This window comes from Neomonachus schauinslandi, chromosome 3 (genome assembly GCF_002201575.2).
Source record: "Neomonachus schauinslandi chromosome 3, ASM220157v2, whole genome shotgun sequence".
Lineage (NCBI taxonomy): Eukaryota > Metazoa > Chordata > Mammalia > Carnivora > Phocidae > Neomonachus > Neomonachus schauinslandi.
The window spans coordinates 148,641,355-148,656,182 of record NC_058405.1 but is presented as its reverse complement, the minus strand read 5'-3'; the positions used below and the strand labels follow the sequence as shown (position 1 = coordinate 148,656,182).

Here is a 14,828-nt window from a genome sequence, read left to right as displayed (position 1 = left end):
GAATATTTAAGTAAACAGGCCCCAGCACAGGGAATCTTAAGTTAGTTGGAGTGATTCTAATGTGCAGCCAGTGTTAAGAATCACTGACCTTACTAACATGGATGAAAAGTTTTGCTACAACTCTTAGCAACTACCCTTGCAACTGAGGAATTGTGGTGTTAGTATACAGACTGGTTACCAAATGTGAAGGATGAGCTTAATCATCTGGGGAAATAAAAAAAAATGCAGAATCCTAAACTAAATCTCAAAACTAATGAATCAACTGTCAGTGAGGGAGATTAGGAATCTGAATTTTTAGTATGTGGAGAGACATTAAGAATCCACACACTTATATATAAAACAGAACTTAAATACTGAAAAGGGCTATCTAAAACCATCAACTAGGAAGGAGACTTAATTATTTTAAGAAATGTTGCCATTTCCAGAACACTTTTTGGAATATCCTTTAGAGGTGGTTTATGGGCTACATAAGAAAACTGAACTTATTGCTTTTATTCTTTCATGTCACATTTTTGATAGATAAAATATTACTCATTACCAAACTTCACCAAATGATTTTTAGCTAAAAACAGATTTAGCTTTTATAGTTTTAACTATTCTCAGGTAATTTAAAAGTCCATGATATAGGGGCGCCTGTGTGGCTCAGTCATTAAGCGTCTGCCTTCGGCTCAGGTCATGATCCCAGGGTCCTGGGATCGAGCCCCACATCAGGCTCCCTGCTTCTCCCTCTCCCACTCCCCCTGCTTGTGTTCCCTCTCTTGCTGTGTCTGTCAGATAAATAAAATCTAAAAAAAAAAAAAAAAAAAGTCCATGATATAAAACAATCTGCAAATTTGTTCCAGCCAAAAACACACACACACAAAACAAAATTATCATGCCCTTAAGCTGAACCCAAAGAACAAACAAAAATATACCATGGGAAGGATTCATTTAGCTAGTGAGCCATGAGCCAACCTAGCAGACTGCTCAGTAAACATCTTAAAGCTTTCATTTTTGAATTCTGAAGACAGCTATATTTTATACAGAACACCAGAAGATGCAGTGGCCTTCTTGAATTCCAGTATTAGAAAAATTCTTTGGATATATCCCTCATGTCAGTGTTCTGATGTATCAAATTCACTGCTAAAGGACAATTTTTGTAACCACTGAAGATATTCCAGGAATTCATAAAATGCTCTGAAACATGGCAATTTCAATGAAATCATGCTCCAATGATAATGAATAATTTAATCACACTACTAGCTCTTAGTATCAAACTGTTTTCTATACCATTTCTGACAGATTCAGGATCAACAAAAGGGGTGTTCAATAACGGATAAAATGAACAGCGACGCTTAAGAATGGCCGATTAAGGTTAGTAGAAAAACAAACTCTAGCCCACCTCTGCAAAACAGCTTTGAAATTTGAGCTCTGAAATCTATTATTACAACTGTATATTTAGTAATCATTTTCGCATTGTGTATTTCAGAACTAGGGGGAAGCTTCCCCAAAATGAATGCAATAATAACAGAAGCAATTTAAATTCCAGCTCCAAACACTGTTAACTTCAGACTAAAACCAAACTGTTACATTTTGAGAAACTATGGAAAGAGTAATCCAATGCTATATAAAACAAAATAAATTAATTATACTATACCTGGTTTTTCTTTATTTATTATAACAAAGACAGAATCCTCAGCACAGGCTACAGTAAAGAGGGCATGAAGTTTATGCCCTACTATGAAAGTCTGAAAGATAAAAAGTACCATATTGTTTATCTTCTGTCTACCCTCACCTCAACCCCCAAACATAAGTTCCATAAAGGGCAAGGATTTTTTTTTTTTTAATCCATTTTGCTCACCACTGTATCCCAACATCAGAATACTTGGTATACAGAAAACACTCGATATATATTTGTTAAATAAATTTTCAAATTAATACATATAGGTCCACCTGTTTCTTTTCAATGGTTATATGGTATTCTATTGAATGAATATGAAACTTTAACAGACATCAAGGTTATATTCAGTTTTTTTCCATAAACAATGCTATAATTATTACACACATGTCATTATTTCAACAAGAGATTCCTAAAAGTGAGATTGCTGGAGCAAAAGTTATTTTTTCATTTTCATTTGTACTCTAATTATGTACAAAAATAAAAGTATCTGTTTCTCTACACTTTACCTATCACTAGATTGTTTTTGCAGTCTGTAATTTGGCTAAACTGATAGGGGAAATGCTGTGTCATTTTTTTTATTACTGAGGTTATTAAACACCTTTTCATGTTTACTGGCTGTTATTTTTTTCCTGTGAATTACATATTCTCACCCTGTGCCAATTTTTTCCTACTAGGTTATTAGTTTTTCCTTATTGGTTTTCTGTGTATTTTCTGTGTATTAGGGATAGTAACTCTTGTAAGTATTTTCTTCTGATTTTATTGCTCATTTTTTTGTTTCAAGTTTAAAATTTTCAAATAGTCAACTTTCTTTTCTTTTATGGTGTGTGACTTTCACAACTTGTTTAGAAAGGCTATCTAGGGGTGCCTGGGTGGCTCAGTCATTAAGCGTCTGCCTTCGGCTCAGGTCATGATCCCAGAGTCCTGGGATTGAGCCCCGCATCGGGCTCCCTGCTCGGCAGGAAGCCTGCTTCTCCCTCTCGCCCTCTCCCTGCTTGTGTTCCTCTCTTGCTGTGTCTGTCAAATAAATAAAATCTTAAAAAAAAAAAAAAAAAAAAAAGGCTATCTAAAGATTAGGCCTTATAGAAGAGAACAATGTGTCTGTCATTAAATGATGTTGCCATCCCTTTTCAAATAAGAAAAACAGAAGATCAAAACACGTACCTTTATTAAAATGCCATCTATATAGTCCCACAGTTTAATGGTGCCATCAAAGGAACAAGAATACAACTAAAAGGGTAAAAACAGTACAGAATTATAAAATAGAACTTAAGATATCAAACGAATAATTATGTGATACAGAAGACATTTTCTGTTCATTAAATTATTAGCCTTAAAGAGGCAGAGTCATCTCCTCATACTGTTTTTACAAAATAGAAAATCTAATCACAGCTTTTTGTATTTTTTAAAATTTTTTTATTGTTTTGTTAATCACCATACATTACATCATTAGTTTTTGACGTACTGTTCCATGATTCACTGTTTGTGCATAACACCCAGTGCTCCATGCAGAACGTGCCCTCTTTAATACCCATCACCAGGCTAACCCATCCTCCCACCCCCCGCCCCTCTAGAACCCTCAGTTTGTTTCTCAGAGTCCATAGTCTCTCATGGTTCGTCTCCCCCTCCGATGTCCCCCCCTTCACTCTTCCCCTCCTGCTATCTTTTTTTTCCCTTAACATATATTGCATTATTTGTTTCAGAGGTACAGATCTGTGATTCAACAGTCTTACACAATACACAGTGCTCACCACAACACATACCCTCCCCAGTGTCTATCACCCAGCCACCCCATCCCTTCCACCCCAGCCCCCCACTCCAGCAACCCTCAGTTTGTTTCCTGAGATTAAGAATTCCTCATATCAGTGAGGTCATATGATACATGAGGGGGGACAAAAGTCAACGCTCTAGCTTCAAGAGGGAGATGGTAAGTCATGGAGCTATGAATAGCACTTCAGAGCTTGCTAGTATTTCTCCTAGCACCCAGTGCACTTTTATTAGCAGAACCGCTTTCATCTTACATGGGTATTAAAGGAGTGCTTCTCAGATGACCTGAGAATGTCCTGTTTTTCAAAAAAAAAAAAAGGAAAGAAAGAAATGTCCAACACATCAAGGAACAATACTTTTGTAAAACACAACAGAAGTTATTATGCACTTGGGACGCCGTGGCAATGTCGAAGTGCTCTAAAGTTTTGGGTCACTCCATTTCTACACTCTTCTCGTTGCAGAGTGGTAACCAACCATTTGTGGCACTGGTTTGTGCACCACACTTTGGTAGCACCAGAAGGCCTTAGTAACATGTACTTTTACTTTTATTTTTGTCCCAACGGACTTAATTTTACTAAGGTCACAGTGGATTACTTGTTGCTGTTACTGTGAAAAATACTTCGCTTATAACGTTTATGAAGAATTTCAAGTTTTCTGAAAGTGGCAATTTTAAGATTTCTGCCAGTGAGGACATGGAATCAGAGAACAGAAAATGATGACCATTACCTATTCAAGTAAAAGAATTATAATAAGTAGAAATATACATCACAAGTACTACAAAGGAAAAATCATGAACATGGATCAGTAAAATATAAGGCAACCATACAATCACTGTCAATACAATGGTTAGCACACAAATCCCATGACTCCGAAGTCCAGAGAATCTGCACTCCCTATCACCTCAACCAAACCTGTCAATAAAATTGTCCTCCTCTAATTTTATTAACTTTCAGTAACATGAAATAGATCTTTTATGCTTTGTATATGTTTTTTGTTTTGCTACAAAATTTGGTAATACAGACTTCACAAATTCCAATTTTAAAGAAAGGATATCTCTGCTATGAAAAACATTCAAATGCTACACGTAACAATAAGCTGTTTTGTCAAACCCTCAGAGGACAGCAAGGAAAAAGAAATGTGTGCTTGCACCCTGCAGAAGAGCTACTTAACTTTGATTTTCACAGTAGCTCATTTAATTTTGGAAAGAAAAGATCATTGTCACTTTATGCCCTACTTCCTCTGTGATAATACAGTAAATAGCAATGCAAACCTATTCTTGTATCAAGCAATAACTTCCAAGTTAGCTGTGACTAATCTAGAAAAATGGAACTTGATCAAAAACGAGAGCAAGAGTAAAATGTTTTTGAGATCTCTTTAGCAGCTGCTGAAATGTAAGGACAGAATTAAAATGACATTTCATTATTTTTGAATTCTGAGAAGAGCTGCTTTGTGGGGTGAATGGAAGGATCTGCATGAAACTGGACTCCCAAGTTCGTCCTGAAATTAACTGGTCCATCCATTGAAGCCCTTCTTGTCCAGCACTGGCCTTAAGATTAGGTAACATCTGCATCAACATTGAAGAGCCTCATCTATAAGGGAACAGATCTATAGCATCAATCCCTTTTAGCCAGCATTTTCAAAAACGTGTTCCAAAAACCAAAGGGTTCAAGGGCATATAAGCTTGGGAAACACCCCTTTTGGATATTCACAATGCTTATAAAAGGACCTGAGAGGATCTAAACCAAGAAATTCATCTAACTGTGCCTAGCCCTGAATTTCAGAAACTCATATAGCCAAGAATGTCTTCTTTCAAGCAACACCTAGTAGCATCCTTTGGAACAAATGGTTCACAGAATGAGGGGCAATGCAGTTCTAGGCTGTGACCCTATTTTAAAAACTAAATATATGTGAAAAATATCCTGAATCAGATAATCAACATACAGGCTTCCCCTGCTATGAGAAAGTATTCTTATGAAATCTTTTGTAGTAGAAATGATGTAAAACAAGAAGCAGTTACCATTAATTCATGTGGAAAAATTCTGAGTGTTCCCAGACCCCAAAAATAACCTCTCTTAGGCTTTTCTGATACCCTAGGACTCATCTTGCTAATGGATGTATGATGTGAGCACAGATGCTCACAGCAGACAGTTTAAAGCTACGGTGGTTTGGTGCTGAGATGCTGAGTATAGCTCCTGGGGAAGGAGACTGATGTGCTACTCTCGCTGGAAGGTGCACACGCTGCCTCTATAACACCTCGCTGCAAAATAAGTACTGAATGCTATTTTTGCTTTTCTTCTTTCTTTCTTTGTAAAAACGAAGTAGAATACAAACTTTTGAAAAGCAAGGGATACCTGTATTTTTCTAATTACAACCTGGTAAGTTTCCCAGCCCAAATCAATTCACAATCTTCTGGCAACAACAAAGCCAGTATTAAAATAGTCAATTATAAATCGTTTGACACCTGTAGATGATTGTTGGGGTTGAGCTGGATTCCAGTCACCAGATTTCTGTGCCCTTGCAGTATGTGTACACATTCTTCTGTAGCTGTGCTATGAACTTTAACAAAGTCTCCAGAAACACAGAAGATATACCTGGAAATAAGAAAAAATTAAGTTTCATGCATTCTATAGAGAGCATAATTTTTTTCTATAGTCCATGAAAAATTTTTTAACTTGCCAACAGAGGTTTCTTTCAAAACAACACTTTCAAGAACTATATATTAAAAATTGTGTGCTATGTATTCACTTACTATACACCATTACTCTGACAGCATCTTCCCATGTCCCCCACTCTTCACTGTTCACTGGAGACACCACCTTATAAACACTAAGTCAAAGTTCTCTCTAGTTGGCAAGGCCTCTTTTATAGCAGAGTGTAAAGACTTTGTGACAGTTCTTTTTCTTGTTGCTAAAATGTTGGTTTTGCTTTTTGGATTTGTGGCAGAGGCTACTAAATTACTAAAAGTAGTTAAGTGGGGGGCAATATTTATTTGACAGTTTTCATTATGGATATAAGCAGAGAACAAAGCTCAGAGGTACAAATCTTCTAATGTCTACAAAGTAAAAAATGTTTGTTCTGTGCCATTACTAAACATTATACATGCCTGGCAGGGGGTTTTCCCACACACTACAGAAGGTACAAACCACAGAATTCCTAGGCTAGACCTCTTCTCTGTGCTCTCAAAGCACCCTGTACATGACTTGATCCTAGTATTTTCCATGTTGTGCTGAAATTGTTTATATCTCTTTTTCATGTTGTGCTGAAATTGTTTACATATGTATCTACCTTATCTGGCCATAAGCTCTGATAGGGCAAAGACCTTAATTTATCTTTGATTCCCAATGTCCACTCTAGTTTGTTTAACAGAACCCACACGATCCTCAAAGATTTGGTAAACTAAATGGATAAAATGAACCAATAAAAATTACAAAGTAACAAAAGAGTAAATCTTCTAATGCTGACCAGGGTTACCATTACCCTATTTTATCAGTTCTAAGACACTTCCTTTTTCACATGTTCACCTCTCTGAAATCAGGATGCATTTTATAAGTGCTGTTGCCAGGAGACAGTCAGGAAATGGTTGTGTTTAACCGTCTAATAGATTAAGGAAGTTCAAGCAACAAAACATCTGAGATTTATGGTTACCCTTCTGGCTGGATCCTCCTCTTTATTCCCATGAGTAACGTAATTCAGAGTCTTAGCATCTCCAGCCTGGACCACTCTTAAGGGCTTCCTTCCTATAGTCTCTAGGTGTGGCCCTTCAATTCATCTTTCCTACTCATACCAGATTAATTTTGCAAATTTGACATTACTTCCTTAGAGGTAAAATTAAATTACAATTTGTCAGTGTTTTCCCACTGCCTTTAGGATATGATTGAAACTCTTAAGGCCTTTGGTGATTTGAGTTGGTCTACCTGGAACTACTTTTTCACTTGAAAACCATGCTCTACTCAAGTGGTTCACAGCTCCAACAGCCTCGTACTCCCCACAGACATACTCCATTAGTACTAATAGGTCCTCTAGGCAGTCCTTTAGAAGATGGTGGGGGGAGGGGGTACGGTGTGCCAAGAAAACACCTGACTCTGATATGCTTCCCCAGAGGAAAGGAATTTCCTCTCTCCTTGCTCCTAGGTAGAGAATGGCTTTAAATTTGAATGCAAGCCCCCAAATGATATGCTCTCTCTATACTTCTGTAAATTTTTCGGTCTACACAGAACACTCTTTCTTATGACTACTTCCTTAAGATAAGATTCAGCTCAGGTGAAGCCTTCCCACATTTTCTCACTCCAGATCAGCACCACTCTGAATGTTTCTACAAGATGGTAGGTAGGCTTAGCTCTATCACGGCACTTACCACATGGCATACTGAAAGACTTCCCCTACCAGACTGTAAGCTCTTTCAGGGGAGGAAGGGTGTGTGTACGTATTATAAATCTAATAACAGAAATATAGTATAATAGGAAAAGAATGCATTTTTAACTAGTCAAACACAAATGGATTCGAACGCCAGCTTTGCCACATATGGGCTGAATAATGTTGGGAGAATTTACTTCTCTAAAACATCACTGTTCTCCACTTTAAGATGCAGCTAACACTTCCTCACAGGGTTATTATGAGGACGAAATGAAACAACACATGCAAATGCACCCATAATACACACAGTATACACTCAATATATGCTTCCATAAAATTAGGATAATACCTAAATCCTGCAGACAGAAATGCATGTAAAGCACCCACCACAATGCCTGTCACACAGGACTCAATCATCTTTGCTGATGAAGTGGAGAAGAAAGAAGTTAGGGATGCTTTCAAGCAGGAACCAGAACTTAAATGAGGCTCTGAAGGATGCATAATTTAAGAGCTGGGAAGGAAAAAGAGTAGCAACATAAGCAAAAGCTGGGAAATAACGAACACAGAACCAGAACCTACAAGAGACAGGAAATGTACCTATCTAACAAGCAAAGTGTGTACAATGGGTTATGTCAGGAAACACAACGGGATAAGCAGAGTTAAACTAGATCAGGGAAGCTTCATAAGCCAGAGAAAAGAGCTACAGTTAAGGAAGGCAACAGAAGATTGTTACAGGGTTTGGAGTAAGACTAGGAATAAGGGTGAGAGTAATAATATTATGACAGTAACACTTAAGGAAAAGTATTACAGCAGCAGTACGCAGAATGGTCTGCAAAAGAAAAATATTTAGAGTCGGACATTAGCTTTGTGGGAATTTAAGAATGCAAAAGGCAAAAATGACCCACTTTTTAAATTTTCTATATCCTAGCAACCTAATGCAGAGCATCCTATAAATGTGGGAAGTAACAGGATGTAATACAGTGCTGGACCGGGAGTCAGTAATATCTGATACAGGAATGCCATCTACTCTCATGTATACTCACCTCTCGGCTTGCCTCTCATAACAACCTTCTCAAGTAGGCAGAACAGTTTTTGTGTCCTAGTTCCAAGAGGCCCCAGTGACCAAGAGGAGACAGCTAAAATTCCACAATTCTATTGTTTTATTTACTATTTCAGCTTTCTTGATAAGTTCCTTGAAGCAAAATACAAAATTACCTTCTTTCTGTATAACCTAGCCAACCCCTATAGTATCTTTTAGATAATATTCAAATCCTTGATGAGTTCATTATAACCCTATTAATTTGCTAGAGAACTGATTTTAATTACTACCTTCTATACAGACAAAAACCAAACAACAACAACAACACATCTAAATCTTCACCAAATACCCCAACCTTCAGGACTGAATTTCTACCTACCGCTTGCTTGGCCCACCTGGTTGTTTCACAGGTACCTTACACTCATCACGCCCCAAAATGAACTCAACATCTTCTCGTTAATCCTAATTGCCAAATCACTCCAAAATTCTGTCTTTTCATCTTCAATATTATCTTAGTTCAGGCCAAAGCAATCTCTTGCTTGGATGCCTGCATTCGCCTTTTAAGCCCTGTCTATACTTTTCCAGATTCTTCTACCACTTCCCTTATGCTGCAACTATACTGACTTACACACATGAAACTCCCTACCCCCAGCCCCACCCCAGCAATTTCAAGCTGCACACTTTGCCTGGATGTCCTCCCCCAAAATCAATGGTGGGGCAAACTCCCATTAGTCTTTCAAGGTCCTACTACTGAAGGGAAACTTTCACTACATCACTCCCCCTTCCATGCCAACACTGTACCTCAAGTATGCTAAGCCAACCCACCTCTGATCTTGCTGTTCTCCACCACTTATTACATAGTTTTATACACAGTTTTTGGATTAATTTTTCTTGAAGAAACCACAACATGTTACCTCCCACCACCCTCCATCTAGGGAATTAAAAAAAAAAAAAACACTCTTTGGACCAAACAAGAACTGGCTTCATGTTCCTTTTCCAACCACACTAGCTCTCTTCATATACCATTCACACTAGCTAACTGTACCACAGTCTGTTCTGCAGTCTGTTCATTCCTTTTGCTTGTATTGTGCCCCCTATTTGGAATGCCTTCTGTCCACATCCCCTAGTCAAAATACCATTCACCTGTTTAGGCCTAGCCTAAAGGTTACTTCCTCAGGAACCTCACCAGTCTGAAGTACTCTCTCCTTCTTATGAACTCCCAAAGTACCACAGTATGAAACATGTTACAATTATTATTAATTATAAAATTATTTAAATTAACATTATTATTTTCTTTTCCTCATTAGATTGTAAGGTCTTGAAGGTAGGATCCATATTAAAGTTAGCTTTTGTTATGTCAGCCTGTTATAATAGACAGCTGACAAATACTTAAATTGTAGGACTGAGCAAATGAAACACAGTGAATCTCCTTATAGCGAATAAGGTGGAGTTCCAGTACACTGGAACAAGAAACTGGCTATCTAGATGTAAGTCCAAAGTGGCAGAACTTTGGCACCCTTTTGAAGTCTGGGTTTCTTCCTGTTTTAGAAGATGAATATCAACAAAATCCTCTTTCATGTAAAGACCAAGGATGATTCTTTTTTTTGCCTCTAGGACACTTTATGAAAATTCCTTCAGCCATGTATGCATTCAACAACTATCATATACTCATAAGCAAGATATTGTGAGGGATACAAACTTTCATAAGATATAATCTTTACTCTTCTAAGATAGCGTTTTTACTAAGGGCTACTCTGTCCTTAAATGATTTGAAATCTCTTCCTACATCGCGTCACTTCTAGATGATGCTGACAACAGAGCAATAATGATGATGACAGCTGACACACACTGAGCCATTAACTGCCAGGCTTATTTTACCTGCTTCATATGTATTAAAGCAATTAACCCTCTCAACAATCCTATGAGACAGACTACAAAATAGCATTCCTGTTTTACAGATGAGGCAACTGAGGCAAAGATTAAAAACTTGCAAAGCTCACACGATGGGAGAACCGGGTTTTGAACCCAGCGAGTAGTGTGGTTTCCAGCTATACTGAACTCCCGAGAAAAGGGACCAGGGTTTATATATGTTATTATCCCGCAAAGAATCTAACATCCGTACCCAGGAAAAGCTGCAAAAAGGTTGCCAAAATACCCTTTCAGAGAATAGGGCAGTGTGGAGAAAACGGACATCTTCACTCTCTCAGTAACTCAAAGTCCCGATTCTTTCCGAAAGAGGAATACTCGTGGTATTGCAAGAGCTGCAGCGTACATAACCTGTGCCTGGACTTTTTCGCTGCCCCCAACGCGGAGCTGATTCTGGACACATGGGCTCGCCCCCGGTCCCTCAATCTACTTGCAGATAAACTGTATTGAGAAGGAGAAGCGCGCCCCAGCCTGCGGTGCCACGGCACGAAGTGGTTTCTCACTCCTCTTAACAGCACTCAGGCACCGGCTCCCTCACGCGTGCCCTGGGAGCTCCCCCGCACCCTCCCCCTTTCCTGAGCCCAGAATGCGGGTTTGCGAGTCCGGACGAGTCTGACAGTTCTTTCCTCCCAACCCCCCGGCGACTCACGTCCCTCAGCCCGGTTGGCAATGCGCGGGGGCCCCATACTTAGAATCTGCAGAAAACACCGCTCTCCTGAAGTTCAACTCGCTGCCGCCACAACGAACCACGCGGACACTCTCCTCCTCCACCATCTTTGCGCAGATGCAGGAACTCACGCTCGTGAGCCCGCCCAGAATTTCCTTTAGGGAGGCCGGGCCGTAGAACACGAGTCGCAGCCCACACAACCCGTGCCTGGGCCCCTCTAGGCTTCAGTCTCGATGGTAGGACCCAGCATATGTGCCGCCATCTTTTGTGTGGGAAACGTTAAATTAGGACACATGTAAAAAAGGTGGAAGCGAAACAGAGACATAGAGACAATGAATTTGTATTAGACACCCCTGAACTTTTATTTAGTACTAATTTTCTTTTTTCTGGCCCTGTCAGTTTGATTATATATCTTCTTCCGCCAGAAGAGAAGGGTGTCCTATCACGTGACCTCCAGTCACCTCCCTTCCCCACCCACCAGGCCGCTTCTTTCTCCGCTTTGATTCGGGCTCTGAGAGATGACGCCAGCGTTTTGTACCGCTTGGTTTCTCGGCCGCGCAGTTGAGTTCTTGGGGGGAAAGGTAGCTGTCTACTTCTTGCATAGCTGTTTGCCCACCCATTAGCCGTCATTTTCTCCTGTTCCGCTGAGCGTACCATAGGTTCCTGTAGAATCTCCACAACTCCGAGGGCCTTGCTTTTGCCTTTGGACGCCTGGCTCCTGCTCCGGGATTCTGGTGCATCTTTCTTTCACCGATTCGATGGAGCCGCTCGGACTGATCTGACATTCCCTCCCACCCCCGCCCAAGTTCCATGTCTTGCTACGGGTTCTTCTGTGCCTGTTGCTTTGGTTTTAGCTTCCCCCCATTAGTCGACCGTGCCTGTGGGTGAGGAAGCCTTAACATACTCTATACTCTTTTTGTAAAGTTATGTACTTTTTTTTTTTGTGGTCCCTGTATATTAGAGGCGCTTATCTTTATTCACTCATCCAGTAAACATTTATCGATCCTCTGCCAGCTCTGTATCACTACGAAGAGTGAAGAGCCACTGACAGCTTAATTTTAGCAGGAACAGGAGATCTGACTTGTACGCGTTACCTCTTGATATGTTAAAATTTATAACTCTTCAGTTTTTCTGGAGACAAATAACAATTATTAAATAATTATTGTGAGGCACAGCGCAAGACAGACGGGATTCAACGGGAGAGAGACAAGTAAATAAGATTGTGTGCTGAAGAAAGTAAGACCGTAACATGAGAAAAAAAGATTTCTGTGAGGATGTTTAACATGATGAATATGTGTTTGTTAAAGTTGTGCAGGTTAAAAAATATTTTAAAAATTCAACGTTAGTACAGATTTGCAGTAAAATAATTTCAGTACAGAAATATGGTTAGAATGATCCCAGCCCATCTTATACCCCACAAATATCTCCACCATTGAAAATTTGGTGTATGTGCTTCCTGATATTTTTCTAGGTATATATATACCTTAACATTATTCTTCAGTACAGTGCACTACAGAATTCTTTATTCTCTTATGCTTTCACTGCATACAGATTTTATCTTTTTAATGACTGCATAGTATTCTGTAGAGCAAATGTACCATAATTGATTAAATCATTGTCTCAAAGGTGGATATTTAGTCATTTACATTTTTAAAGTGGCAAATAGTGCTATAGAACACATAAATTTGTTGCTATTGCTATAGGAGAGCTTCCTAGAATAGGTATTGCAGGATTGAAAGATAACTACATTTTTATTTTGAAGGAATGTTTTGTGGAATTGAGATATGAGTTATTGGGGAAACTAGGAGGAATAGCTAATGGTAGCCAAAAAGGGAAAATATTTAACTTAGCTTTTAGTCTAAAGTTTGGGGGAAATCCATAGGAAGAAGAGAGTTACAAGAGAGTATGTTTTCTTAAGAAGAAATTGGAAGGGAAAAGGACTGATGAAATTTTATCAGGCAAGCAGTATTGCCTATAGATAGATACTGCAGCAGTAAGCAACAATTGGAAGATAGCCAGAGCTAGGTAGTCCACTATTTGAAATTTAGATTGTGTGGGGTTTCACTTTGCCAAGAATTGTTAAGTATAATGAATTCTGCTTCCTAAGTCTGACAGTTTCTTTCATATGCTGGCATTTGTATAGTAATACATCAATCTTTGTTGATTGGCTCTTAAGCACTAATACACAAGCAAAATTTTCTAAAGCGTTTGGAGGACCAGAAAGAATTAAGATGATATTGAGGATGATGGAAGGTGGCTTGATATTCTCTGCATGTGCTATTAAACTATCAGTTACTCCCCTAGGCATTTCATAGAAGAGAGCTAGGAAAGCTTGGCTCCTTTGTTGAGAAGGGAAGCTGAGCATATTTGACAGATCCCTAGTTCTCTCCAGCCCTCCTCTTTTCTTTCGGAGTCCTCGCCAGAATCATGTTTAAAAGTCCTTTAATGGCAGTATTGACTTTTTGTAGCACACACCTTAAAACTCTTCCAGCCTGTACCCTTATCCAGTTCCAAGGCCACTTTCACCTTTTCAGGTATTTGTTAATTACAGCAGCATCCCACTCTCAGTACTAAAATCTGTATTATTCAGAGTTCTCCAGAAAAACAGAACCAATAAGATCAATCGATCTCTCTATTTAAAGGGATTGGTACACTCAATTATGGAGGCTGAAAAGTCCCACAATCTGCATTCTGCAAGTTGGACACCCTGGAGAGCTGGTGGTGTAATTCAGTTTGAGTCTGAAGGCCTGAGAACCTGGGGAGCTGATGGTGTAAATCCAGTCTAAGTGCAGGAGGAGACCAATGGCCCAGTCCAACAGTCAGGTAGAGTGGAACAAATTCTTCATTCCTCCTCTCTTTGTTCTCTTCAGGTCCTTAATGGGCCCTGAATGATGCCAACTCACATTGGGGAGGGCAGTCTGCTTTACTGAGTCCATGAGTCCATAGATTCAAATGCTAACTTCCTCTGGAAATACTCTCTTAGACAAACCTAGAAATAATGTTTAGCCAAATATCTGGGAACCCCACGACCCAGTTAAGTTGACACATAAATTAACCATAACACAGGCAACTACTGATTGGTTCTTTGTCCCTACAGTTTTGTCTTTTCCAGATACTCATATAAATAGCATCATATAGTACATAACCTTTTGAGTCTAGCTTCTTTCACTTAGCATAATGCATTTGAGATTCGTGTTGGGTAGATCAGTGGTTTCCTCTTTCTTATTGCTGAGTAACATTCTATTGTATGGATATTCCACAGTTTGTTTATTCGTTCTTTTGTTGAAGTCTTCTCCCCCCCCCCTTCTAATACTGCTCTAAACATTCATTTGTAGGTTTTTGTGTGAATAAGAGATTTTCTTTCTCTAGGATAAATACCAATAAGTGGGATTCCTGGGTCAAATCATATCTTTAAATTT

The 14,828-nt window shown here is 39.1% G+C and overlaps 1 protein-coding gene across 1 annotated transcript in view; it reads right to left on the bottom strand.

Moving 5' to 3' along the window:
* WDR75 (WD repeat domain 75) overlaps positions 1–11,580 on the bottom strand; it is a 34,119-nt gene extending 22,539 nt beyond the window's left edge. The window contains exons 1-4 of the mRNA XM_021703388.2: positions 11,431–11,580; positions 5,886–6,015; positions 2,822–2,887; positions 1,637–1,727 (exon numbers count right to left, since the gene is read on the bottom strand). Of these exons, the coding sequence (XP_021559063.1) occupies positions 1,637–1,727; positions 2,822–2,887; positions 5,886–6,015; positions 11,431–11,516 (373 nt within the window). The 5' untranslated portion in view covers positions 11,517–11,580. The remainder of the gene's footprint in view (positions 1–1,636; positions 1,728–2,821; positions 2,888–5,885; positions 6,016–11,430) is intronic.
* Positions 11,581–14,828: the final 3,248 nt, after the last annotated feature.